Here is a 27928-nt window from a genome sequence, read left to right on the forward strand (position 1 = left end):
CTGACTTGTTATAAGACATAACTTCCTCTCTAGGGAATCTACTTTAAAAAACGCTTCCTGAAACGTACTACTCATGGATGATGGTCTAATTTAGAACTGTATCTGGCATAGTATGCAGTAAATGAGTAAAATATAGCAGGAGTTGAAAAGAAATGCTGCACCATGACAGTGTTATTCTTATGCCAACTATGTAGTGTACTGTGTGAGAATTACAGTGAAATCCTTAGCAAACTTACTCCAGTCTAAGGCCATTGATTTCTGTGGGAAACTAAGTAAGTGAGACTGGAGTAACTAAGCCCATTGATTTTAATGGGCTTAAACTGGAGTAACTCTGTTTGGGATTTCACTGTATCTGAAGAAGTGAGCTGTGGCTCACGAAAGCTCACATCCTACTACAAATTTTGTTAGTCTTTATCGGTGCTACTGGACTCATATTCTACTGCTAGTATTTCACTATTAATCTCTTTTCTTCTTGGATATGTTAGTACTTGTACTTGCCCCCCCCGCCCCCTCCCGTTTTTAAATATTAAGACTGTTTTGAGATACCTGATTTACACTGTAAAGTTTTGTTTGTTTATTTATGATGGGAGCTCAAAATGTTATACTATTTTTGGTGTCTCATTTTTCATGAAAATGTCTTTGTATAGGACTACATCTTTTTTTTAAAAGCGCAGATAGAGATGTCACTGATAACATTTACAGGAAACACTGAAATGTGGACTTTCTTCTTCGGGTACCATGAGATGAAATTGTAGCAACCTGTATCATGTTTGGCCTATAGTAACTTGCAGTTCTGATAGACCCAATGGCTGAAAACTAGATCTACAGTTCTGATTTGACATTTCTGGTCCTGTTGTATTGCTGAGAGATTAATGGAAGAGGTATCATGAATAGCATAAAACACTTCTAGTCCCCCCTCCCCACTTTACGCTCACTTGAAATGCCATAGCGATTACACAGAGCAGTATTACTGCTACGCCTAAAATGCTGAAAGATAAATATTTGTGAAATACATCCAGTAAAATGTGTAAGTTTCCGTGTAAGTTTCAAAGATGTGCTCTCTGAGCAGAATCCTCTTCTGGGAGTTCCAGTTGCTCCTCAGTAATGTGGTTGCATGCTTGTCACCAGTTCCCATGAGCACGTCTAGAAACCTATCACCTGCTTCTCCTGGACTTCAAAATATGTATGCTTGTCTCAACTCCTACACTACCAGAAGGGTGGTGTTGTGCTTTTTAAGATCTTAAATGTGAAAGGGTTTTTTTTTAGTTGCCCTTAACATATGGGTCCCTGTGTTAAAGAAATCCATAATTGCTGGTTTCCTTCTGTAATTGAAAAACCTGCTCCTATCCCTAATGAGCGGATGTAGTAATTTCCATTGATCAGCAGTGTTAGTTGCTTCTCCAGTACCGAGTTCTTCAGAATTGGTGGCTGTATAGGGCGGTCTCCCTGCTCAGATACATAAAACGTAAAAACTTTTGCTGGAAAGCAAAGCCTTCAGAACTCAAACATCTGTGTAAATATTTACCGCATGCTCTGTACATAGACTTGTATTACCTCTGAACATACCTTGGTTCTGTGTAGTATTCTGAGAAACCGGCTGTGAGATCTGATAGTGCTTCAAAAGGTGCATAAAGCAGCCATGGGCAGAAGTCATTCAGAGTCCTGCAATGGGGGGTGGGGGTGGGATTGTACTGTGGGAAAGTGGCTCTTGTGTTATGGTAGATTCATGTCAATGTGGAGAGGACCCCTGGAGCTGGGTATCGGCATACCTAAAGGTGGCAAACTCCTGCCCTTATCTTGTAAAGATAAATGGGATCAAGATATGGAAAAGCCTAGGTTCTGGTAGTCGGCATCAGGATTGCTTCAAAGATGCTAAACTGAAATACTGAGCAAAGGTTTTTAGGATCCTGAAAACTTCTGCTTAAGCAGTGGTCGTTCTAAAGATATATAATGCTGGAAGGTGGTTATCTTATAGCTGCCTCCTAACAATTACTTTCACCTTCCTGGGAATCCATATAACTTGCTGTTGCAACGAAGACGTGGAATTAAAAAAACTGATAGGCTGTATACAAGCTAGCTAAGCTCTACCACTTAGTTGCTTGTGTTGTGTAGTGACTGGGTCCACAGAAGATTTCGAAGCCCCTTTTCTCACTTGAACACAAGCCCCTTTTCTCACTTGAACACTTGTGCACCCGGGCTTGTGTAGCTAGCAATGTTGTGGTGGACTTATTTGCCAAGCTGATGTATAGGTGTCGAGATGTTATCTAGAAGAGTGTCAATCAGGAAGAGTAATACTTTGCTGTTTTGTGCTCAAGATTCTCAATCTGCTACTTCTAAAACGGCAATTTGTGATAATAAGCTGATGTAGCAGACTTTGTTACCAATCCTAACAGATCTGTTAACCTGTGATAGACTCCTAGGATGAAAAACAACAGTAAACTCACTTAAGAAGGATTTTTGTACATTGATAAGTGATGCAGGCAGGTGTAATGATACTTCAGTCATTACCAACAAATCACAAAACAGCAACACCTTCACTTACAGAAGTAAAATCAAGATTGCTTTTTGTTTAAAGCATGCTTTCCCCAGCACACAAAGTGCTTTTCTTTTAAATTTGAGCCCCCATAAGGAAGAAACATAGTATAGTGCTGACACTCCCATTTGAAAATTTAGGCAGCTGTACTTGGCCAAGCAATACAAAGCTGTCTAGGCAGCTGGCCAGATATACATTCTTTGCCATCTTCTAAACCAAGGTGCTGGAGGCAATCCAAAGCATTAGGCTAGAGAAACGTATTCACCTATCTCTCGCTGACTTAATCTTTCTTCTTTAACTGATGACATTGGTGGCCGGTTTCTGTGGGTGAGAATTCCGGGGGTCAGTTGAATGCTGTGCGGCAAAAGTCACGTCGTTTTGTGATACTTGGGTTAGTTGAAAGGGTATTCGTTCACTGTTAACTGTTCCTCATGATTCAATTCAATTCAGTCGCATCCAGTCCTAAACAACTGTTGCTCAGCTTTGTCCTTTATTACTTTGTAGACATTATACATATATGTCATGTACTTATATATAAATTGTAGGAAAGTGTCTGAACTCAGTATCCTGAGGAGTTAGCCATGTTAGTCTGTAGTAGCAAAATCAAAAAGAGTCCAGTAGCACCTTTAAGACTAACCAATTTTATTATAGCATAAGCTTTCGAGAATCAAGTTCTCTTCATCAGATGCCTGATCAAAACGATCAGGTTTGTTTAGGTTTTGATCAGGCATCTGATGAAGAGAACTTGATTCTCGAAAGCTTATGCTATAATAAAATTGGTTGAACTCAGTATGTAATTGGTCTTATGAGTAATTGAAGCATGGGATGATAGTTGAAGCCAGTGTGTCAGTTTATGGTGCACAGTGCCATGCGCACAGTGATGCATTACATGCTAACAAGGAATTTCTTGCAAGTTTTTAAAGCTGATTTTTAGGGGATCAGATTCAGTTGTCACTGTGATCATCCCCCCTCCGTGAAGGTGAGGATTATAGTAATGAACCCCCTGCTCCCTTTAACTTTGAGCTAAGCTACAAGAGACAAATTACACGAGGAGGAGCACGTGAAGGGAGTCGCTATGTTAGCTGGGAAGCTGAGTTTTAAAAGAGATCGGAAGGCTTTGTCAATTTCCCCTCTATTCAGAGCCAGGGAGATGCTGCTAAGAGGGTTTGTTTATTTCTCCTTTGCCCCTGGCTCTGTATAGAGGAGAAATTGACAAAGCCTTCTGATCTCTTTTAAAACTGGGCTTCCCTGCTAACATTGTGACTCCCTTCACATATTCCTTCTTGTGCCATTCATCTCTTGTAGTGATGCATTCAAAATTTCTAGAGATACAAAATAAATTTCAACTTTTAAGGTACGTCAAGCAAAGGAGGTGAGAGGAATTCATCAGATAATTGAATCAGACATCAGCTGCAGATGTTTCTAGGAACAAAATTCCATTTTTAACTATTTATATCCCAAACTTTTTGCAATGCAGATAGATCAAAACGGGTAGCTGTGTTAGTCTGTCTGTAGCAGTAGAAAAAAGCAAGAGTCCAGTAACGCCTATAAGGCTAACAAAATTTGTGGTAGGGTATGAGCTTTCGTGAGTCACAGCTCATTTCTTCAGGTACTGTGGAGACAACATACCACAGGGGTTTGCTGTAACTGTGAAAAAATACGAGGTATTCACTCGTAATTTAGATAACAGAGGCTGCAACTGTAAATGGAGTCTTTGAGAAGTGTTAGACTCTCCTCTTTCATTTTGCCATGTTGGTGCTCATGGCAGAGTGACGGTTCCTGCTTTACGTTGATTTTTCCCACTTGGATCTCTTGCATCATCTTTTCATGCACATTCAGCCATGCAATGTGGATTGAATCTTACTGTAATTGAACATTTTTATACAACTGGAGATTAGTCGGACTTGTATCTTTGTAAGATTTTCCGTTTTATACATTCCTTTGGCATAAAGCAATTCTTGGATAGTTGAAATAGGGTACAAAAATCCCAGGCACCTAATGTATTGTGTGCGCGCGTGCGTGTGCATTCACACATATGGAAGGAAGGTGTGGAGCAGGAAGCTGAAAATAAGAAAACTGCTTGTATCTTCCAGTAGCACTGCCATTAATTCAGTATGGCTTACATGTGGCATGGTAACACAATATCATTCTTTGTTCAGAGAGTAGAAAAAGGACCCAGAAGGAAGGGGCTAGGTGAGATGGATCTGCAATGGGTACAGCCAAGCTAAATCCTGGAAATAATCACTGGAGGTGGTGGTTATAAACATAGTCTTGGAGAAGTCCAAGGACATTGAGTGTTGTGTTCAGGTATGTTGGGCCAAGTTAAGAATTCTTGGTTTCGAGTGATGATTGAAGATTTAAGAATCTTCAAATTAGTTATAAATCCTGCAAATGAGGTGATGAAGTATTTCTTCACTTTTTTATTGTAGCTTTTGCAGGTCCAAAGTTGCATTTTGACAGCCCAATTCCGCTTATATGCTGTCTAGACTGTAATACTGGCACAGTGCAGTGGTGTGTCAGATTGCACTCAAGTTAGGCTGGTACAGGGGAATGTAAGATTAGTCCATAACTCATTGTGATAGATCTAAGCTACTTGAATCAAACATATTATCAAAATGTATCTTTAATTACAATGGCTGTAAGACTCCGTGTCTGAGTAACTTTTTAATAAGGTGCATTGAAGCTTCCATGCTGCTTAATGCTTTTCAGAAAAAGGAGCTATGTGCAAATTTCACTTATGACTTTAAGCACACTTGGCAGCTAGAAAGACACCTGTGTGCATTACTCACCACATGTTGTTGTGTGGTTTCAAGTTGTGAATTCCTGTTTCAGTCTTTGTACTTTGAAGAGAATAAATTAGAGGCAGTCCAGTAAAAGAGGACTCAGAGCCCACCCTGCACAGCTTTGACTTTCTGTATGTAGAAATAATTTTTTAAAGCAAGACTAGCAAATATCTGATTAAATGTTTTGCTGTTTTCTTAACCATGTTTTTCAAGTGGCAGGTTTTAAAACTAGAAGATGCCCTTAAGTATAAGAATCTCACTTTTTAAATTATATAGTGTCAAACACTGAGCGTTTCTGTTTTTTGTTCCTCCCCTTTCTCTTTTTTTTCTAAAAGGGTGTATTGGTTAGAGTGTCAGAGTAGGAAGCGAGAGACCCAGGTTTGAATCCCCGCTCTGCCATGGAAGCTTGCTGGGTAACCTTAGGAATTGATGTATTGTCGAAGGCTTTCACGGCCGGAGAACGATGGTTGTTGTGGGTTTTCCGGGCTGTATTGCCGTGGTCTTGGCATTGTAGTTCTTTTGGTGCTACACCTCTGAAGATGCCAGCCACAGCTGCTGGCGAAACGTCAGGAACTACAATGCAAAGACCACGGCAATACAGCCCGGAAAACCCACAACAACCAACCTTAGGAATTCTTACGTACTATCTCAAACCTCCTGAGTTCTCTCTTTCACATGGGTGCATCACAAAAAGTATTTCGAGGACAAAGCATGCTCTGTGTCGCTGATGAAAGGAAGGAGAAAGTCTTGGATCTAGGCGTGCTTCCTTCATGCCTATAACATTGCTGCATTTTGAAAAGGTGAAGCTTAAAGATGCTCCAACATATAGGACATTAGTCATCCATCCTGGAAGCTACATACAGAAGAAGTCATCTATGTTTCAAATGACAGAACCTGAGGCAGCCGTGTTTAAAACTGGTTGGACCTGCAGAACCAAATAAGAAGCGATTGACTGGCAGAAAGACAAGTATGTAAAATTTTAGCAACCATGCTACTTAGCTTATTCTAAATCTGAGCAACTGATAGTAAAGGAATCTCAATTTTGAAAATATAGTACATGGATTCAATGCTATGTGCAGCACTAGAAATTATTTTCTGCACTTATACCCTGCTTTCTTCCCAGTGGGGAACCGAAGCAGCTTTCATTGCTCTCCTCTCCTCCATTTTATCCTCACTATAGCCCTGTGAGGAAGATTACGCTGAACATGTTGGACTGGCGAAACATCACCCAGCAAGCTTCTGTGCCAGAGTGGCAATTCTGACCCGGATCTCCCAGATCCTGGTCCGACACTCTAGGCATTGCATCACACTAGCTCTCCTAATGTTTATAGCCAAGTTTGGGGGCTGAGTCAATTAGAGGAGGGAACTCTTTGGAAATTACCACTCCCCGAGCTCCAGGATTCTCAGTGGTTTGAGCTGGTCAGTTCCTCCCCCCCCCCCTTTAACTGTGACTCAGCTGCTCACATAATTGCAGGTAGCTGGGTTTTGTGGGGTTTTTAGTCAGTTAAAAAAAAACAACCCTTTCTTTTCTCTGAATGGCCTGATATTGCAAATTGCCCAGGGGCCACCTGTCTTTAAAGATAGCATCGAATACCTTGATGTCAAACTTGGTCTTGCATCCCATTTTTTCCTTGTTGATGCAGGTGAAATAGTAGGCCACTGTAGCCTACATCTAAGTTGTTGGCAGCTAGTCATTAATTCTCGATGCTTCAGCTGCTATAGCTCTTCAAGGAAGCAGATAGCAAAAGAATTAGGAAAGCCTTGCCAACCTGCTGTCCCGTAGCAGTGGCTCATTTTTCTTTTGGATGAGAATTACAAGAGTTGGGCTGTTTAGAAGGCCAAAGGGTGTTAAGGCATCAGTTGTAGTAGTGTTTACATAAGAGCCATGCTGGAGCAGACCAGAAGTGCATCCAGTCCAGCATCCTGTTCACACAGTGGCTGACCAGCTGCCTCTAGGAAGCCCACAGGAAGGATGACTGCAATAGCATCCTGCTTGTTTGCTCATAAAATACAGTGCCTGAAATGCAGGTGTTAAGTTTATGTTCTGTGCCTATGTGTAGAGCTCTGCACCAGTGGTTTCCATCCTGGGGGACGGGGACCCTGGGGGGGGGCGGTCTGTGTGGGGAGTAATTGCAAATGGTCCGTGTGAATCCGTATGCCACTTAGCTTTGCCGTTTTGTTCTCTTTGTCACTATGTGTTTTCCTCAACAACAGATACTAATATTGCAACTACTATCATGTGTTGGGAGTTCTGCAGACTTTTTTGATTTTAAAAAGAGAACCACTCTTCTGCATCATGGATTCTCAGCCAATTTCTGAGTACATTGGTAAAAAACTGAAAGTTATGTTCTGGCTGCATAATTATGAGTGTTGAGTCGGGTAGTGACTGCAGAGGCATATTATTTATTTTATTACTTTATTTATCTGTAGAACCTCAATTGAGGACTTACCACACTCTGTTTTAAATTGTCCCTTATACCAGGAACCAAGAGGAAAATTTCTCGTGAATATTTTATCTGGTCTCCATCTTCTGTCTGACTTTGATCAATTAAATCTTATTCTTTCAGATACAGACCCTTTTATTTCAAATAGGATGGCCCTCTATGCCCTGGCTGCTAGGAAACTAAGGGCAAATGTGGTAGCCAGGAGAGTAAACACCTGACATAGATTAGAAACCGTTCGGTTTTAACCTTGTTTAATGTTTACATTTTAGGTGAAATGCATTTTATAGTCATTTTATTTATATCTATGTAACTATCTCTGTATTCTTGTATTTTTTTTGTTCCGTTTTTAATGAATGATTTTAGATTGTGAAGGCCTGTGGCCACATACAATAAATTCGCAGTACAGTATTACTTTATTTATACCCTGACTTTCTCCCCAGTTGGAGGCTCAAAGTGGCTTATATCCTACTTCCTCCATTTAATCCTCACAACAACCCTGTGAGATAGGTTAGGCTGAGTGTGTGTGTTTGGCCTAAAGTCACCCAACAAGCTTCCATGGCAGAGTGGGGAATCGAACCTGGGTTTCCCAGATCTTACTCTGACACTCTAACCTGTAACCACTTACGAGAGTGCCTACCGGCCTCACATTTTCCTTAACATGTTTTAATGCTACCTTTACACATACCCAGGCTACAGTGAGTTGGAGGAAGAGGAGAAAGTCTTCAAAGTACAGAAGCTGAGCTCCTGGTATGAATGAGTTTTCCGTTATCCAGCTAATTAGAAGCAGAAATGGACCGAATAGTTGTATTCAAATGATTTAATAGCTGGTAATCAAACGTATCCTATTTAATGCTAGAGAACTAACGTCTTCCCTATCAAAGACCTGAAATGACCATGCACACATACATTCCACAGAGTTGTTGAGGTTTCTGTCCTAGAATTCAAAATGTGTAGTCTTCTGGAGTTATCTTTGTTATTAAGCTTAATTGTATAGCTTATTCTGGGGGATCTTTTTTCCTCTAAAGGTATAAAAACTGCTCCTGTTGACAAGAAACAACTGTTTTTCAGAACATGTAATATTACTAATGATTAAGAAAGGTCTGCTCTATTTTCAATAAAGAGTTTTTTGTTTCATAATTGTTCTCATCCAAAGACTTTTAAGATGGGTAAACCATACTTTGACTTTTTTTTAGATATTTTCCTAACAGCAAACCTTTTCTGTTAGTAGCCTCTGGCTGCTGGCATCAATGAAACCCAAGCAAGTTTTCACATTGCCTTCTGTAGTGCTGCTGTTGGGTTTGCGGGCAGACACCTCCCAAATTACAGCTTGCTGTTACTATATTTTAAAAAATCAATTTTTAAAAGTAGCTGGATCAGCACGTTGAGAAGAGAACCTTGTTGGATAACTTAATACCAAATACGCCTGTGTTTTGAGAGCATGGTTTGAACAAATCTCACTCTGTATAGTACAGTCAATATTGCACTTCATAAAAACAATGGAATATTTATGGAATGTTAGACTCCACAGTGACTGTATTGAAAGCCCGTAAAATCTTTGCTCTTGTTGCTTACTGAGCATGTGCGGGAACTTGTATATTGACTCAGAATGGACACCCCATTTGTGGCCTGTGCTCACATAGCCATTAGCAGGACTTTTTTCCAGCTAGAATGCGGGGGAAGAGAGTTCCGGAACCTCTTGAAAATGGTCACATGGCTGGTGGCCCCACCCCCTGATCTCCAGACAGAGGGGAGTTTAGATTGCCCTCTGCGCTGCTCGGAGATCAGGGGGCAGGGCCACCAGCCATGTGACCACTTTCACTGAGCGCGATTTAAACTTTTAACCGCCCCCCCCCCCCCGTTCCAGCTTACCTAAAGTGATGTCATTGGCCCTGGGAGCATGCGTGCTCTTTGCACGCGCACATGTGGTACCAGAGGCACCACCTCCTGCCAAGTGTTGCCTCCTGTGCGGGCAACCCGCTGAGTTCCACCACCTCTTTTTGCAGAAAAAAAGCCCTGGCCATTAGTAATATGTAGGAAATACCAGCGTACCATGCAAGCTTGTTGTAAGGGTAACAAGAGAATATATTGTGTAGTGCTTTGAACACCAAATGTGCTCTCTCTCTATAATGCTTGTTATGGCCTTGGTGCGCATGCAGACTACTTTCAGGCAACACTCAAACCGGTGAGCATACTGAACTGTATTGTTGAAAGTGAATAGAAGGGGAGGCACAGTAACACCACCTAACGCAGCTCTCTGTGTATTGACTTAAATCTCAGTAAATGTACACCTTTTTATTACTTTCATACTTAAAATGGAGAATATGGCAAGTCAGCACAATCAGTGGCTGGTTTGTATTGGATATTGTAGCGTAGGAATGCTTGTTACTGCTTTGGTCTACATAACAGAGGGGGCAGCAGGTTGTAAATAGCGTGGCGCTTGGCTCCTCCAGTGTTTACTGCTTTTATTAAACTTGGCATCTAGTCTTTCTTCCAAAAAGAGTCCAAGGGGTTACAACAAACCATTAACACTTAAAACACAGTATTTGCAGCCACAAGGTTTATTTCTTGTAACTGTTTCTGAGACTTGGAATATAACTCATATGGGGGTTTATTAGAAACATATCTATGATTTTACAGAGGACTATTCAGACTTTTTCAGAAGGGTGTAATGTTCAGTGGGTATACTCAATAGCATCATGGTTGCAGGAGTTGAGGATCGGAGGAGACGTGGGACAACGCCTGGCCTAATAGTCAAACGCTGTGAAGTATACTGACGCAACTGCAGTTTGGCCTATAAAGCTGTACGTCGCTGGTATGATTGTGTGATTGGGTTGCTTCTCCCGGTGAAAGGTTTGATTGGAGAAGGGGTGAAAAGAAGAGCGCCGTGCATTCTCCGAGCCCTGTAGCAAAAGCACTTGACAGCACACTCCTGCGTGGAGTTACTCCAGTCTGAGGTAATTAACTTCAGTGGACTTAGGCAGGAATAACTCCATATAGGATTGCGCTGTAATTTTGCTGGGAAATTTTTTGGTCAGCAGCAATAATACAGTAGGTGCAGGATATGATGGTACTACATATCCATGAACACGCCATGTTTAAAAATCATTCAGATGAAAACCAGTGCTGGAACACTTGCACGCCTTTTCATAGAAAGGTATTTTTAATATGAGTTAAGTTTAGGCTGAGAAAGTTGAGAGGAGCTGATTATTGATGACTAGGGGAGAATCAGGAAAGTTGGAAAGAGACAGTATTTATAAAAAAGTAAATACGAAGGCCATACGACTCTTCGCTCTTCCCTAATATACCACGTCTCCCTCTGCCACCCCTTTTGGTCCCATGTCCATATATCCCTTCTCACCTACATTTCCTGCTCACTATGTTCTTTCCTTTTTACCCCTTGTTGCCTCTTCTCCATTTTATTTTTCTTAGGTGTTTTATGCATATCATGTTAAAGATTTTAAAAAATCTAAGTATCCTTTCTCCTTGTGATTTTCTTTATTATTTAATTTGTATATGCTGATACTTCACAGTTGTGTAAGCTGTGTAAAATTTCCCTTAGGAAAGTTTCGATGTGTTTAAATCTATCAGCAGTAGTATTTGTGGGAGATGAACAGAGAGCTTAGTAGCATGCCAGAAGGGAATGTCCTCTTTATACTTAAGGGTTTCATGTAGTATGTAAGTAGTAAGTACTAAGTTTGTGCAGTTATCCAAATTCAGCTTTTAATTTTTATGTTCATCTCTGGTTCTGAATAATCTCTACTCAACAATTTTTTAAAGGCCTACCTGCATTTGTATTGCAGCGCGTAGTCTGATCTAGGTGTGATTCTCTTGGACTGTGTGTGTTAACTGTAATCTTCTGGTAATGATGGTGATGAAGTCCTTGGACTTCAGCAGTGCTTACTTAGAAGTAAATCCCACTGTTCAGTAGGCTTCATTTCCAGGAAAATGTGCATACAACATAGTTAAATTAGATTACTTCAGACTAAATTGGTTGTAAGTTATGCTGCCACAGCTGAATTCACAAATACAAAGGTTGTTTAAAAAGTCATGTTGTATTTTGCTTAATTGGGTCTCAATAGAACAGGTCTGAAATTTTAGAACCGCCTTAAAATGAGTCATTTGGATGTTATTTGCCATGAGGGCAGTATGTTAACAAACATTGGGTTGAAAGTAAGTAGTCCCTTGTTCTTGCTTAGCCTTCCGGTAGCAGTTCCTCTGCTGCAGCTGCCCCTCACTTCGGCTTCTCCCTGTTGCCTTGAGGAGGCTGTACTGATTGCCTAGTGACAGCCCATATATTATTTCCTACTGCTTCCACATGATTTGGTATGCACGATTTTTTTTTCTCCTGACAGCTTGCTGCTTTATTCTTTTGCTTGCTTATATGCTTCTGTAGACAGGCAGCTGGAATGTCATTTGATACTCCTCAGAGGTCTAGACGTAGTCCGAGAGCCGCTGGTTTCCCAGTGCTGCTTACACCAGAGATTAGCATTAATAGTTTGAACTCTGACCTTCTTCTGCCAAAGAAAGAAATGTTGCCCTTACTGCCTTTTATCACCTTGAAGTTCTGTATTTTTGATGCCATGAGCATCTTCAAAAGGGGCTTCAACTTCCAAAAGCCTGTGTTGCGAGACCTCCCTTTTTGCTGCAAGAGATTAACAGGGCGACCCCACCGGAATTCTCACATGTGCTTTAGGGAAATACCAAGACAAGAACCTGTCAGTGCACACTTGGTTCAAGTTGTCAGGGCTTAACAGTGAACATGCTTGGGGCTATGTTGTAAGATCCTTACCCGAAAAATAAAGTCTGTGAAGTGCTGTAGGTGAAATGTACAACTGGAGCAGTAGCAACAGCTGACGTAAGCTTGCAATGCAAACAGGTGCTGGCATCTTAGGCAACTGTATTCAGCCTGCCCTATCCAGATGGCAAATGTGGCCTCCTCCCCATTGTACAGCATATTTGGAATTCTTGATATCATGAGTGTGATCTTCAGAGAGATGCTTGCCATAGGACAGCGAACTTCGGCTTCCTTAGAACCCACCTTCAACCTCTAGATGGCTGCATGGGACCCATTAAACTGGAAGCCTGTGGCAGGAAAAGAAGCAGTCTTGAGTTGGGGCTGTCAGATTGCATGGAGCACTGGAGGTGGTTAGGCCAGGCTGTACCGGGCAAGTAGAAGAGGATAAACACAGGAGAACTTTAGGAAGGACCAGTGGGAAAATGGGGAAGGAAGCGAAGCAGCACGGTACCCTCAGCTGTACAGAGAACTGTTGCATGCCCCGTAGGAGCCCCGTACCTGCCACACTGCTGAGATTTCTACATGTGGCAGGTTTGAATTTCTTTCTGCCAGTACAGACCTTTTGACAGGTGCCAGCACAGAGAAGGAAGCGCATTACTCAGATACCTCCATTGCAAAGCTATTAGCTTCTTCTAGGCAAGGACTCTTATTCGAGGTGAGGGGAAAACAAATGTTTCTGCAGTGAGTTTCCCCAAGAAAGTAGGCCTAGGGTAAACTGAATGGCCACAGAATATATCCTTGTCACCTCTGCAATCATTTAGTGTATGTGTTTTTTGGGGTGGGTGGGGGAGGAGTGAAACAGAGGTTACCTGTTTGGTTCTTGTCAGGGGTGCAGGTAAGGCACAGTGGCCATCTTTTGAACAAGATCCCAGCAGAACAGAGGAGTAGAACTTTTCATGAACATTTCTCCAACTTTACACCCCTAAGACACCTTATAGTGCATTTGAAATCCTTCATCGGCTTGAGTGAAAACCAGCCATATTATACTAGGATAGGAAAGACTGCAGAGAGAGTCATAGTTTGCTGGAACGCCACAGACCGAACATGCCTGAGGTACCGGGTTCAAACCCTGGATGTCAGGTCTGGATGGAATCTTACAAACATCTCAGATCTTACATTGTTAGACCCCAATTGCTGGAGGGTGGGCCGTTGATGCTAATTAGCTTCCCTACTTTGCTTAGCAAATAAAGCCACTCCAGCATAAGCCTGACACTAGTGTAGGGGTAAGAAATGGGTGGTAGCAGCAGAACCTCGGAGGAGCGGGGCTATCCTAAGCCATGTCACACCCTTTTAAACCCATTGATTTAGAAGGATGGAACTTTGCTTAAGCTTGCATTATTAGCATCTAACGCCTTAAGCCAGGTTCTGTCCCCTGGACCATCGGTGAAAGAGGTAATGTAAGTTTAAAGGTTTTAATGCTTATTGTTTTATGATGATTTTTTGTGAGCTATCACAGGGACTCTATGTAAAATACAAGACGGAGTATAAATTTTAATTTTGTAAATGCACAGGCACTCGTTGATAAGAACAAGTTTTTCTGTAGCTCGCTTGCTCTGTACTATAGAATCCACAGATTCCTCATTTTGCTGTTTGTTTTTTTCGCCTGCCCCATTTGATAGCTTCTTAACATCACTTTAATACATTCTGTTCCTCTTTGCTGTTACTGTGTGCTCTTTACTAACAAAGAGATGCTAGGAACTGTGCTAGTTTTCTGCCCAGTCTTAGACTTCACACAGACATGCAGTGAGGCAAGGGAAAGGAACCTGTTCAGTAATATTAGCCCTGCTTCAATCTATCATACAATATTCAGTTTCTTAATCCATAGGGATATGTGTAGAGGAGAGGAAGAAAAACTACTGTTCCCAGATTCTTCTCCGTATACATTATTTAGAAGAATTAACCTTTCCTTAAAATCTCAAGCTGTACTCCCAGTAGGCTTTCAGGAGTCAAAGCTTGACTGAAGTTATCTCAATAAGCTGTATGTTAGCAAGATCCTGGCGATACTGTGGCAGAAGAGTTGGGAAAGGGGAGCTGGGGAAGAGGAGAGACAGCAAGCATTTTGGTCTGTCTTGAGGCAATGTGGTTCATCTTTTTCAGCTCCATACAAAGATTGCTGTCACAGACTCATCCCCAGGCAGAGAAAGCAACATTGTAAACTGTTTGGCACACCTTGCGGTTGTGTTCATAGGCAACCACCTCTCCACAGTTAATGCTTTTTCCATTGCTCAGGATGCACAAGGCCCACCAAGGGACTTTCTCAAGCAGTCCTTCTGCCTGCAGTATCTTTCCCATCACGGGTGTGCTTGTCCCAACTCTGATTCCGCACACGTTGGATAATGCACTTTCAATGCACTTTATCAATCGTTTGAGGTGGATTTTTTGTTCCGCACACAAAAAAATCCGTTCCAAATGATCTGTAAAGAGGATTGGAAGTGCATTATCCAACGTGTGCAGAATCATCTGTCTCTCAAAAAAGCAAAAGTGCTAACCTGAACTCAGATGGTAACTTCAGCTGTGAAAAGAATTCTTGTAACATAGTACTGAGTAGGGGAGGAAGTAAAGACAATAATTCCTGGCGGGTAAGCTTTCCGGTGGGAGGATGGATAGTACGATACACTGAACCCTTCTCATTTCTTCATATCTCTGCATCCATTCATTTGCAATACAGTGTTGTGTCCTCAGTATTGAGAGAGACTTTTGAAGATGAGGCATACAAACCAAATGCAATGTTAATTTGGGTGTCCTCGCTACATACTACAACAGTTTCGTTATGCCACGCCTATCTCCGACCTGTATAATTAGTATCCAGCGGTAAGAAATGCTTCAAAGACACCAGAACAGTCATTCTGAAATGTGTTGTTGTAACTTACGTTACGTAATGTAAGCGGCCCCTTGATGTAATAAGGGGATAGTAGTCATATCAATGACACATGTGCTATTAAATGAGCCTTTTTTCCAGGCACACACAACTGTATTTTACCATCTGAGCCGATGTTTATTTGCTCTGTCTCTCTGTTGAGCGTTTGAGGCAGTTAACTGGTGAATATGGGCTTTCCCCCTTGTTCTGTTCTGGAAATGGGTATGAGCAGGCGAAACAAAGAGTGATGGATATCGAACAAACAGCAAGCAGGTCTAGAGAAGTCACCAACCTTTCTGTGTTCGGAAAACTCCAGATACGTAGTTTCCTTGGCTACTTACCTCTTTCAGTTGGAGATCTCTAGTCACAGGAAGGCATTTCCTTTGCCAGATGTCAAGTATTACCCTCTGTGGGTTTGGATGGGTGGTATAAAAAGGTTCGCAAGACAGGCTATGTCCTTGTGGTTCAGGGGAGATCAGAACTATGGAACATGTTCTACTTCGTTGTTCCTTGTATCAAGAAGTTTGCTCCAAGTTTATCCTCCCCTTATTTAGTAGGTATTCTGATCGATCAGACTCGGCATATGTTAGAATGCTACCAATAAATGAAAATTCACTGGTGACAGCATATTATGCGAGGTTCTGCGCAGCAGCCTGCAGGATTCATCAGAAATTGGTGGCTTGAGTTTTATTTATATACTTTATAGAATTTTAATAATTTTGCCCAGTATTTTGTTAATATGTATCCTCTGCGTTACTATATGTGACCATCAGTTTTTAACCTTATTTGTTGTGGTGGTTGGAATTTTCACAAGATTTGTGCTGGTCTATGACTGTACTAATAAAAATTTGATTTCTGTTCTGTTGCTCATTCAGAGATATTTTAAAACAAGTTTCAAGTTGTCATAGTCAGTTTTAGTAGAACGAAATTAAGAGTCCAATAGCACCTTAAAAACCAACAATTTTCCACGGTGTAAACTTTTGTGAGTTAAAGTTCACTTTATCAAATACTGAAGTGAGCTTTGACTTATGAAGGCTTAGATTCTGGACAATTCTCTTGGTCTTTAGAGGTTGCTACTGGACTTGAATTTTGTTCTAAAACGAGGAAGACTTAAGTGGTCCAAAGATATTTGAGAGAGAGGCAGGTATATATAAAAATTTTAAATATATAAATATATCATAGGAATATACAAACATCTCTTCTTCCAACAACATTCCTCCAACCCATTTTTAATGTTGCATCAGAATGTCACAACTGTCTTTGCATTTGAAGGTGAGTAGAATGTGAAATGTAGTCTGTGACTAATCTCTTGCTATTGCTGCTTATTAACTGTGAGATAGGTGCAACCATGCTACAAACTATTTCCCACTCAGGGTATTTTGTGACAGTTGGCTCAGAAAATTCATGTGTATGTTTCAAGGGGCTTTTTTCTCCTTTGCTTCAGAAAATTACAAGCCCTTAAATCTTCCTGTTTTTCTCTATTCCTGATTTAGTAGCTTAGGATCTAAAGAGGCTCTTCAGGCACACCCAAGAGCTTGGGCATTCCCAGTGGGATTTTGGGTTTTCTTTTGAAGAGTAGGTCCCCTGTCACTTGATAATATGATTCTTAAATTCCTCTTGGTTTCAAAAACACTTTTGGTCTTTGGCTTTGCAGTGGGGGCTGATTTTTTTTTTAAAAAACCCAGCTTTTGCCCCCTAGAGCACATAGCATTGCTCATACAGCATTCTAGGTTCTGGCCTGGGTAAAATCTCTGATTTTATTGTTGTTACTCTGTGGTACTGCAGGCTGTTCATTGAAATAGACAGGGGGGGAAACAGGAATTAAGAGAACAGAAAATCTTATGCTACTTGTTTTGACTCAAAAAATAGCAAAGGTGAGAGGCTTGAACTGGTATATTTGCTGAGATCAAATTTCACGTGCTTTTCCATCATGAGGTACAGCCATCTGATCGGGAGCACTTATAGGCTTGCATCTTTCCCCCTTGATGCATTTGGATTCCCTTTTTCCTTTTCTTGGTTTTCTGCAACTACTACTTGCAGCAACATCAGAGCTAGGCATGTCATGGTTAGCGTTAACCAGTTACTTCCCTACCATGGTTTTGGAGACTAACTGTAGTTGGCACTAGCCGTAGTTTTGCCTGATTATTACAGAGACTTGTTGTAGAGACAATCAGGAGGGGAAAATCAGAGGAGGGGAGGGAACCTGTGAGCCTGTGGCATGTTCCCAATCCTCCCATCCGTGGCTAGGAGGATTGTAATGTGACATCCGTTTGAACCATATTTTTCTGCATCATGTCTCTTGCAGTCTTTGTTTGCTACATTCTTTCAGTGTTGTGCTGTGCGTACACATACACTACTGTTGTCCCTCAAGGTTCTAGGAGGAGGAGCCTGACCCCAATCAGTTTGGTATAGTGGTTAAGAGCACAGGACTCTAATCTGGAGAACCAGGTTTGATTCCCCGCTCCTCCGTTTGAAGCCAGCTGAGTGACTTCGGGTCAGTCACAGCTTCTAGGAGCTTTCTCAGCCATATTCACTTCACAGGGTGTTTTGTTGTGGGGATAATAATGGCATACTTTGTAAACCGCTCTGAGTGGGCGTTAAGTTGTCCTGAAGGGTGGTATGTAATTCAAATTTTGTTGTTGTTGTTATTATCATTACCCCTTTCTAATTCAAAGTACTCATTGACCGTAAGAGGTACTGTGGTGTGGTGAATGGCATGTGTCAGGCTAGTACTGAGGAGTCTTGGGTTCTAATCCTCCTGCAGCCAATAAGTTAAGTGGGCAAGCTTGAGCCAGTCACTTTAGCCTAACTGGAATCACAGGATTGTTGTGGTGATAAAGTGGGGAGAGAACATGTAGATGATCTCCTTAGAGGGAGGGATAGAGTTGCCAGCATCGGCAAATGCTGGGAGATTTTGAGGGCAGTATTTGGGGGAGATGTGATGCCTCTTCCAGGTGGTGCTCTAGAAATTTCCACTAATCTCTGTTGTAGAGCAGGGGTCCCCAACCCCCGGTCCATGGACTGGTACCGGTCTGTGGCCTGTTAGCAACCAGGCCACACAGGAGGTGAGTGGTGGGTGAGTGCAGAGCCAGTTCCAGGGAGCAGGCGAGGTAGTTAGTCACCTATCACCCCCAGATGGAACCGTTTAGTTGCAGGAAAACAAGCTCAGGGCTCCCACTGATTGTGCATTGTGGTGAGTTGTATAATTATTCCATTATATATTATAACATAATAGAAATAAAGTGCACAGTTGTATCATTCTGAAACCATCCCCCTGCCCCAGTCCATGGAAAAATTGTCTTCCACGAAACCGGTCCCTGGAGCCAAAAAGGTTGTTGTAGAGAACATACAGACATGGGGCAATTCCTAGAGCATCACTCTAGAGGACATTTTCTGGACCCTTTTCTCCAGTTCCTCAGTTTCTTGAAGGTGGGGGAATTGAGGGCAAGGGTTTTCACACCAAGGTTGATAAATGGCAAGCCTAAGGTGGGAGGGAGAAAAAAAAGATCAAACAAAAATAAACTTGGAACTGGTGCAATAGAAAGACAGACCTTGATTCTGTTGTCGAATTGTCAGTAAAGTATATGCTATGTCCAGATTTTTCAGAAGACAGTAATACATACACTGTGAGAAAAGTGGAGGTGACTAGCTGTTTGCCAGTTAGTTGCTCCATAAGCATGCAAGCTTTTGGTGTGCAGAAATTTCTTTTTTTATGTGGACAGTGACACCAGCTTACATTTGGAGAGGTTTGCAAGCTGTGGGAAAAGTGTTGGATTGGTAATTGGCTTGTTAGTGATGTGTGAAAACTTGCAAGTTTTACAGTAATGAACATAACCTTGAATTTCTCAGCTATTTGTCAGTCTGTATGTTCCTGTGAAATAGTCTGTTGGGGGAAAGCAGCACAGCACGAAGAAGCATCAAACTGGGTTTATTTTTAAACAGCTTTCAAAATATACTAGTCTTTAAGCACGCACACAGAGCTGGTTTTGACCCTGTGCTATTGTCAGGAGGAGATGGCTATAATCTATAATAGTTTGAAATAGAACAATACCCAGATATTCTGGAATTCAGTTTGCTTTAAATGCTTGGTGCATTGTGTTGGAAGACTCGGTTTCTGCTTGATTTCATCATGTCTGTGACAGAACAGAACAGAAAAATGCTTTAAATGAGTAAATGTATAATATAATGGAATTGCACTTGAAAAAGAGCAAGTACTTTTCTACCCATTGTGGACTATACAGTGATTTTTTCATTCACAATATTGTTTTGAAAGAGTGCAGAAGTTTCATTAAAAGGCTTGCTCGGGTTTTTTAAAAGGAGCTGTTGACTTTTCATGCATTCTGAGACACTGGGAGATGAATGCAAACTTTGACATGGTTTCTTGCGGCTGAATTACACAGACGGACTTCTTGATGTGAGTGCTTTGGACAGGATACAGTGAAAGCTTTATAAGACCTAATTCAGAGTGTCTTTCTAATTAAGGACGAGTTGTACTGTCTTGATAATGACTTCCTGTGTAGAAGTAAATGATGTGAAAATTTATACTTCTGACATCAGAAAACTGATTTCATTATGTCTTTCCATTCCAGATTTTGGAAGCAACACGGTGGATTGTCTGTGGCTTTAGTCCAGAGAGAATCGTCTACCATGCGCTAGGACGCAGAGTTTGTGGATTATTTTACTTGAGTGCTACTGGATTATAAAGAGGGAAACTGAAAATGGGGAGGAAGAAAATACAGATCACAAGAATAATGGATGAACGAAACAGACAGGTGAGAAAAGAGAATTACTTGGGAATACATTTGCCATACATTTGTTTTTAAACAACCTTTTGAGCTTTTGAGAATTCTGAGAACAAGGAATGGGAACCATCATAAAACGGCTGCAACAGAGGGCTGGAGTGGATCACGAAAAGGCTGGCATGGGGGTATTGGGGCTAAACACAAAATTTTGGCAAGTTGCCATCCAAGCATCCTTGTGCCATGTTCTGTGATACAAGGATGTTGTTCTATGTTCTCCTTCTCCTAGAGGTGAAGGAAAGCCAGGATTGGCACTGCTTTGGGGGAGAAGCACATGGTCACCAGGAAATCCCTTGGCAGGCTCCATGGAGCCCATGAATGCCAGGTTGGGAATCACTCTCCTGTATGGTTATAGGCATGGTGAGAAAGCTTGTTAAGCACTGGCTCTTCTGATGTTTCTCTGGTGGACTCGAAGTTTGCATGAGATCTTTCCCCTTCCGTTGTCTGTGCTGGAAAACTGTAATCCTGTACATGTGACAGTCATGTAGGGTCTGAGACAGGAGGTGCCGTTTTGGGAACATTTACAGTCTGAGCCGGTGTATGTACAAAGCTGTGTATCTTCAGGAGGCATATGTTCCTGATCTCCCTCAGGGCTTGTCGTCCCTGTATCCCTGTGTCAGGTGTTCTAATTTCTCCAACCCTCAATACAAAGTCCAGTGTGAGGTAGTGATTATAGTATCAGACTGTGATCTGCAAGATTACAGATTCAAATCCCCACTCTGCCTTAGAAACTCACTCGGTAATCTTGGGCCAGTCACACTCACTCGGCCTAACCCACCTCAGAGGGTTGTTGTGAGGATAAAATGGAGGAGAGCAGAACAATGTAAGCCCCTTACACGACAAGAAAGGAAAGGTATAAATAAATAAAACTGATCAATTAATAAAATGATAAATATCAATTTAATACCTGAATGGAGTTGAAAAGCATGCAGGCTACAAAAGCAGTATCTCATAGAACTTTTTCAGCAATTAAATGGTTCTTTTGGCTTTTTTTAGCCAGCAACAATAAAACATGTATGAAGAAAATCTTCATTGAAGTTTGAGACATTGTTGGATGATGTGAGCTACTATTTTGCCCATGTAGCCAAAAACTTGATTTAATGACATCTTCCTTTTTTAGAGCTGGCAGGACGAATGTGGTTATTAATTGCAGGCATTTGCAGCCACCTCATGAATTGATTAAGAGTGTGTGTGAGTTTTTGGGGGAGAGAGGGTTTAAATCTACTAGAGCTGCTGTAGCATAGTGGTTTAAGTAGTCAGGCTGCAAATCTGCACTCTACTGGTTCGAATCCCCCTACTGCTATGAACTCCGCAGGTGGCCTTGGGTAAGCCACACCTCTCAGCCCCAGCTCCCCAGCTGTATTGTGGGGATAATAACAACAATGACTTTGTTCACCTCTCTAAGTGTGACAATGTGTCCAGAAGGGCAGTATATAAGCACACTGTTACTATTATGTTATTACAGTTACTTTTCCTTGGAAAACATGCTGATTGAAAGGGTGCTTTGTTAATTTTTTAAAAAACCCTGAATAGGAAGATAAAATTACTTTGATCAATGCATACATGAGCTGCTGTCATGATTTAGTTAAACATTTTAGAGTGAACCAACAAAGGGAACCCCCTGGCTATACAGACAACTCAGGCACAACAACCAGGGTCACAAAAATTAATCATGCAAGGTTGATATAAATTTTTATATTATATCCAAAGTGCAAAAGTGCAATATATATCAAACAAGACTTAAAGTGCATATATATACAAGAAGAGGTAGTCTATCGGGTTGACAATAAATATATTTCTATATACAATAAATATTCTGGTGGTGGGAGAGTGTAGACAGATGGAAGCATGCACACGGAAAATGTCCATATGTCCAAGAGTGGAAAAAGGACGTGTCCAAAGACACCTAGCCGACGGGCTACAGCTTGCTATTTCCAATTCCTGTCCCTAGAGTCTAGCCCAGGATGAAGAAAGACCGAAACGGGAATTGGAAATAGCAAGCTGTAGCCCGTCGGCTAGGTGTCTTTGGACACATCCTTTTCCCACTCTTGGACATATGGACATTTTCCGTGTGCATGCTTCCATCTGTCTACACTCTCCCACCACCAGAATATTTATTGTATATAGAAATATATTTATTGTCAACCCAATAGACTACCTCTTCTTGTGTATATATATGCACTTTAAATCTTGTTTGATATATATTGCACTTTTGCACTTTGGATATAATATAAAAATTTATATCAACCTTGCATGATTAATTTTTGAAACATTTTAGAGTGGCAGCACTGTTCGTGTATTGCAGAAAAATGAAAAGGAATCTTCTGGCAGGACTACCGGATTTCTGCCCCATAAGCTTTTGTTAACTAGAGGCCGTCTCATCAGATGTATTACATCAGAAGTGTATATGTTAGATTTAGGTAGAGAGAAAAAAATTGCAGATGGTGCTACTAAGTGAATCTTCCATATTTTTCAGCCTGATTGTGATTGAGAAATATCCATTTGATAATGTTACTGAGTATAACTTTTAAGTGTGCTTTTTTCTGTCACATGTACCAGTGTGATGTAGTGGTTAGTGTCAGACTAACAACTCAGGTTTGAATCCTCACTTTGCTGTGGAAGCTTGCTAGGTGATCTTGAACCTGTTGCACACACTCACCTCACAGGGCTGTTGTTAAGATGGAGGACATTAGGGAGAAAGCTAGAGTAGAAAAAAGTAAGGTTTGAGACTCATGGTAATGGTAGTGCTGCCCCTTTATATCTACAGTTTAGGTTTTCTGATTACACAGAGGGAGAAGTCTGAAAAACATTTCCCTTCAGATAGAATTATACCTCAACCCAGCATGCTGTATACAAAGGAACTGATACTCCAGGGGATTATAATTAACACTAGTCTGTCATTGTAGTGGTAATTAGGAACTCTTATCTGCTTGAATGAGCCGTAGGCCATTTATATAATTGAAATTTACTGAATAAAGTGCTGTAAACTTGCTATCAAAGGGACCAGTGCCAGCATTTTCAAATGCTTTCCTTCTCTTATCAGTAAAAGAATTACATGGGAGAATTTGTTTTCCGTTTTAACATACTGAATAAAAGCATTTGCAAATGGAAATAAATGTCCTGAACGCAAGTGTGTATGTTCCACATAAAGCACATGTAGTCTGAAGGGAATTGTTATTGGTAAACTTTTAAGGTGACTTTTAGCATTATTCCTTTTTCCAGTATTGCGTGTCTGTGTCCACAGAATAGCCTGTTTTGTGCTGCTGAAGTAGTCCATTTTCTGCATTAAAGTTCAGCTCTAATTGAAATGAGGGTTCTTTTCAGTAATGAATGTAGCACTGTTTTACCTTTAAAATGGGTAATACCTGCCCCCGGTGGCACGATCCTAATGTCTGTCTACTCATGAATAAATCACTTTGGTTCTGTTCTCCCAGCGTTTTTCCTTTCCTTGCTTGTCTAATTTTAATTCCTCCTTTTAGTTTTAGTCTAATCTGAAATAGTATGTTTACTTTATAACAAACCAAAACAGCAACTCCTCATTTTTAATTATCATAACAATGTTATGGCAAACAAACCATTTGTTAATGTTGCTGTGTGGAGTAACCATACAGAAGTTGATAACTTTGGATATCCCACATGGATCTCTGAATTTTAAGTAAAAACAAAAACATTGTAAGTCATGTTTGGAGGGGGGGGGAAAGCATTTTAACCCTTGCCCCCCATACTGGAATACAAGTTGATCATATGTTACCTGGCTTCTCTGTAACAAAAAGGTGAATAAATCAGTAAATGGCTAGTTGACTCTTGGTAAGTTTTCAGGGTTGGGATTTGTTTTGCCTATTTTACATTCTTTGTATTTGGGATTGGGAAACACATAATGCTATATTAGTTCAGTTTTATTATACATTTCTGCTGACGAAGTTGCCATTAAATCAATGCTTATGGGCATTCCTAGACATTCAAAATATATTATTGAATAATGTTATTAAAAGAGATTCAGAAGTTGTTCCTCGTTAGGCCAAGAATCTGGAAATGGTTGGGGCTCACTCTTGCACATTTATTTCTTAGGCATGTTACAATGGTGGTAACGTAACCTGGCAGGTGCTTTTGTTGTTTTAATCTTCCGGCATAACGTGCATTGTGTGTGCTGTGTAGAGCTAGGCTGAAGCAATAGCATGTTGTGTTCCATTTCCAATCACAGTCTGGAAATCCAGTTTGCAGATTCGGCTTGTGGGTCAGTGTTTGCCTAGCTATATGTCAGTTTAGATAACTCTTCAAACAAATTTAGCAGAACTGCTTGACAAACACTATCATGGCACGCTGGGATTCCATCACTTTTTCTGAACAAAGCTGCATCTTGGGGCCACCCTTTCACGTCATTTAGTGGCTGGCTTTCCGTTTCTTGCTTCACTTACTTTGCATTCCACCACCAGATAATCCATTCTAGAGCTTGTATTGGTCCTTCAAAAGCCACTGTGGCTCTGTACTGCTAATTTGATCTGTCTTCTGGTCTTAAAGACAAAGAGTAGTGGAACTTGGCATGAACACACAATATGGCAACTTTGCCAAAATGTATGGGTCTGACCCTGTCCTGGATTGGAGGACTGCCGGATATCTTTTTGAGCCAGTTTTATGTAGTGGTTAAGAGCATGGAACTCTAATCTGGAAAGCTGGGTTTGATTTCCCCCTCCTCCGCTTGAAGCCAGCTAGATGACCTTGGGTCAGTCACAGCTTCTAGGAGTTCTCCCAGCCCCACCCACCTCACAGGGTGTTTGTTGTGGGGATAATAACAACATACTTTGTAATCTGAGTGGGCGTTAAGTTGTCCTGAAGGGTGGTATATAAATGTTCTTGTTATTATTATTGTTGAAGATAAGTAGCACCTTGTAGAGCAACAAAATTTAGGGCAGTATTTCCCAATTTTTTTCCCTGTGGAGCAACTCCTAAATTATTTTTTCAAATATTGAGGAATCCCTACCTATGGAAACATTTTCAGGCACAATTCAATTATTGCATACAAAAGAGCTGCTAAAATATAAGGAAAGAAAAAAACAACAACCAAAGAAAAAAAGGTGAAGAATTTTTCCTATCTTTTTGTATTTAATCTTCTTTCAAATGTCAAAATATCAAATCACAATAAAGTTTAAAATTTATTTAAACATCAAAATAATGGTCACATCTGCAGTCAATATGAGATTTACTTTCAGTGTGATATTGAGGTATTTTATTTTTGCACAGATGTTGATTTCGTGGCAGAATTTGGATATTTAATTTTTTTGTGGTATTTCATATTAGTTATTTATTCCATGATGTCCCGTGGAACCCCAGCATTCTACAGAACCCTGGTTGGGGAAAACAAGGTTAAGGGAGTCCTCCATAGAAAAAAGGTTGGGAAATACTGGTATAAGCTTTTGAGACTCAAAGCTCACTTCGTCAGATACAAAAGTGAGCTTTGACTCAAAAGGCTGGGAAAGTTTCATTAGTCTGTAAGGTCCTGCTAGGCTTTAATTTTGTTCCATGACTACTGATTATCCACCTGGATACCTTATGGAAGTTGCCTCAAGTTTGATAAAGGAAAATGGGATATAAATGGAATATCTCTCAGCATAGGATTATCTGGTAGCATCATTTTATCTGAATCTAACTGGTGTTGTTTCTTGGGTATATGGTGGTCTTCCGAAAGAGGTCATAGAGAGGCTTTTAGAAAAAGAATTTCAATACAGTCTTACTGCATACAGCCTAATGGAAACCCCAGTTCCATCTATTCTCTAAGAAGCATTGGTCTTGTATGTTTTCAGACTCACATGAAGTTGTAGAGCTGAGAACAATAACTTAACTCGTAACTCTTCTGTTACTTATTTAATTTGCTGAATTTTTCTTTGGGGCTTGGGAAGGTAATTGTTTTACTATCGCTTTCTTTTTTAAACACTGCTATTGTAGACTTGACATTAGACATGCAACCTTTCCTGGTGACTCCATAATTACACAGGGGGACAAACTCTTAAGTAAAATTGATAGCTCATTAAGAATTTCCCCATGACTTCAAGCTGCTGGCAGAGCCTTATAATTAACTTAGAACATGTAGGAAGAACTGATCTTTGCCAGAGGCGAGTGGACAGGTAATACCTTTAGAACCCATCTTTGGAGCTGCTGATAGCTCCTGTCATTCACCTCTGTCAAGTTTGTAGGCTACTTAAATTATGCAGTCGAATTCCTGAACAAAGATTAGACTTGGTTTGGTTTTGTCTTTTGTCGCTCTGAATGTTCCCCCCCCGCCCCTCCTCAGTGATTGTCTCTGGTGGACAAGGTTTCTGCATCTTAGTTTACTGTTGAAGAGGCCTTTCCAGCAAATGTTCTGAACATGGCTATGTAAACTTTGGGGACATGTGCTAAATTTGTTTTTGCCTGTATAGTGCATCTGACACTTGGTTCTAGTTCTTATTAGGTTTTGCTGGTATCCCAGTAGCATCAGCTACATGGCTTCAGAATTTGCTTCATATTTTTGCATTTCCTATAGACTATGGAACCGGCTTGGCTGTGTCTTTTTATCCACAGGTGCTTCTGCACTTGAATCTTCCTTTTTACCCACAGTTTCACATGCCTACTTATTACAGTCGCACTTAAAAAAGAGGACTTGCCTAAAGTTTAAAATCAAATCCACTATTTTCTTAGATAACTTCCTTCTTGAAACAAAGTAGTATAGCATGACTTCTTAAGCACACTTCCCTTGGCAGAGCCAAAATTTCATGCTTTAAAAGAGACCGCAGGACGAAAAGTTTCTTCTTAGGTATACTGTTTGCTTTCCTAGTTTCTACACAGCCTATGAAAGAACTTATATAAGGCTACAGTCCAGTGGGCTCCTTCATTTCAAACAACGTGAATGGTACATGAAATGAGAGCCAGTGTGTTGTACTGGTTACAGCGTCAGACTAGGATGTTGGATAACTGGGTTCGAATCCCCACTCTGCCATGAAAGCTTGCTGGGTGACCTTGGGCCAGTCATACACTCAGCCTAACCTACCCCGCAGGGTTGTTGTGAGCATAAAATGGAGGCAAGGAGAATAATGTAAGCCACGTTGGGGTTACATAAATATGTTCATAAATATGTCCCCTCTCATCAAGTGCTTTTTTCTCCCACGTCTCACCGATCTTGTTGCGTGTCCAACAGAGGAACTGGCAGTCTGGAGCGTTCTGGGTAGCAAAACAGGCATAAATAATCCACGTGAAGCTGAATGACTTGAGGGCTCAGGAACTCTGTTCCTGACCTTCCTGTAGCATCCAGTTGTGGGTGATGATATAAATGTCAAATGCAGAGTGACAGCAAAACATGAGTTGTAGGGAGTAAGTGGACCTTCTGAGTGTTTTGTTTGCATCTTATCCACAAAACCTTGCTGTATGCTGACAAAACGCTGAATCTCTGATGTCTCTAGTGTTAGGGTATTGACTAGAAGTACTGTTAAGTCATTCAGTCCTTCAGCTAGGAGATGATGATGCTGGATAACCAGCTGAACAGTACAATGGGCGCTCTAGACACATCATGAGAGTCAGTGTGATGTAGTGTTTTGAATGTCAGTCCACGGTCTAGGAGACCCAGGTTCAAATCCACACTGTGCCAAGCTCACTGGGTGAACTTGGCTCAAACATGCTCTTTCAGTCTAACCTACTTTGCAGGGTTATTGTGAAGGTAAAATGGAAGGGGAGATAGATGTACGGCACC

The 27928-nt window shown here is 41.0% G+C and overlaps 1 protein-coding gene across 8 annotated transcripts in view; it reads left to right on the plus strand.

Moving 5' to 3' along the window:
* The window catches only part of MEF2A (myocyte enhancer factor 2A), a 92742-nt gene that overhangs the window by 7715 nt on the left and 57099 nt on the right, over positions 1–27928 (plus strand). For all 8 annotated transcript variants that reach the window (XM_055002337.1, XM_055002332.1, XM_055002334.1 and 5 more), the window contains exon 2: positions 20002–20184. In XM_055002337.1, coding sequence (XP_054858312.1) covers positions 20131–20184 — 54 coding nt within the window. In that variant the 5' untranslated portion in view covers positions 20002–20130. The remainder of the gene's footprint in view (positions 1–20001; positions 20185–27928) is intronic.

This window comes from Eublepharis macularius, chromosome 18 (assembly GCF_028583425.1).
Source record: "Eublepharis macularius isolate TG4126 chromosome 18, MPM_Emac_v1.0, whole genome shotgun sequence".
Lineage (NCBI taxonomy): Eukaryota > Metazoa > Chordata > Lepidosauria > Squamata > Eublepharidae > Eublepharis > Eublepharis macularius.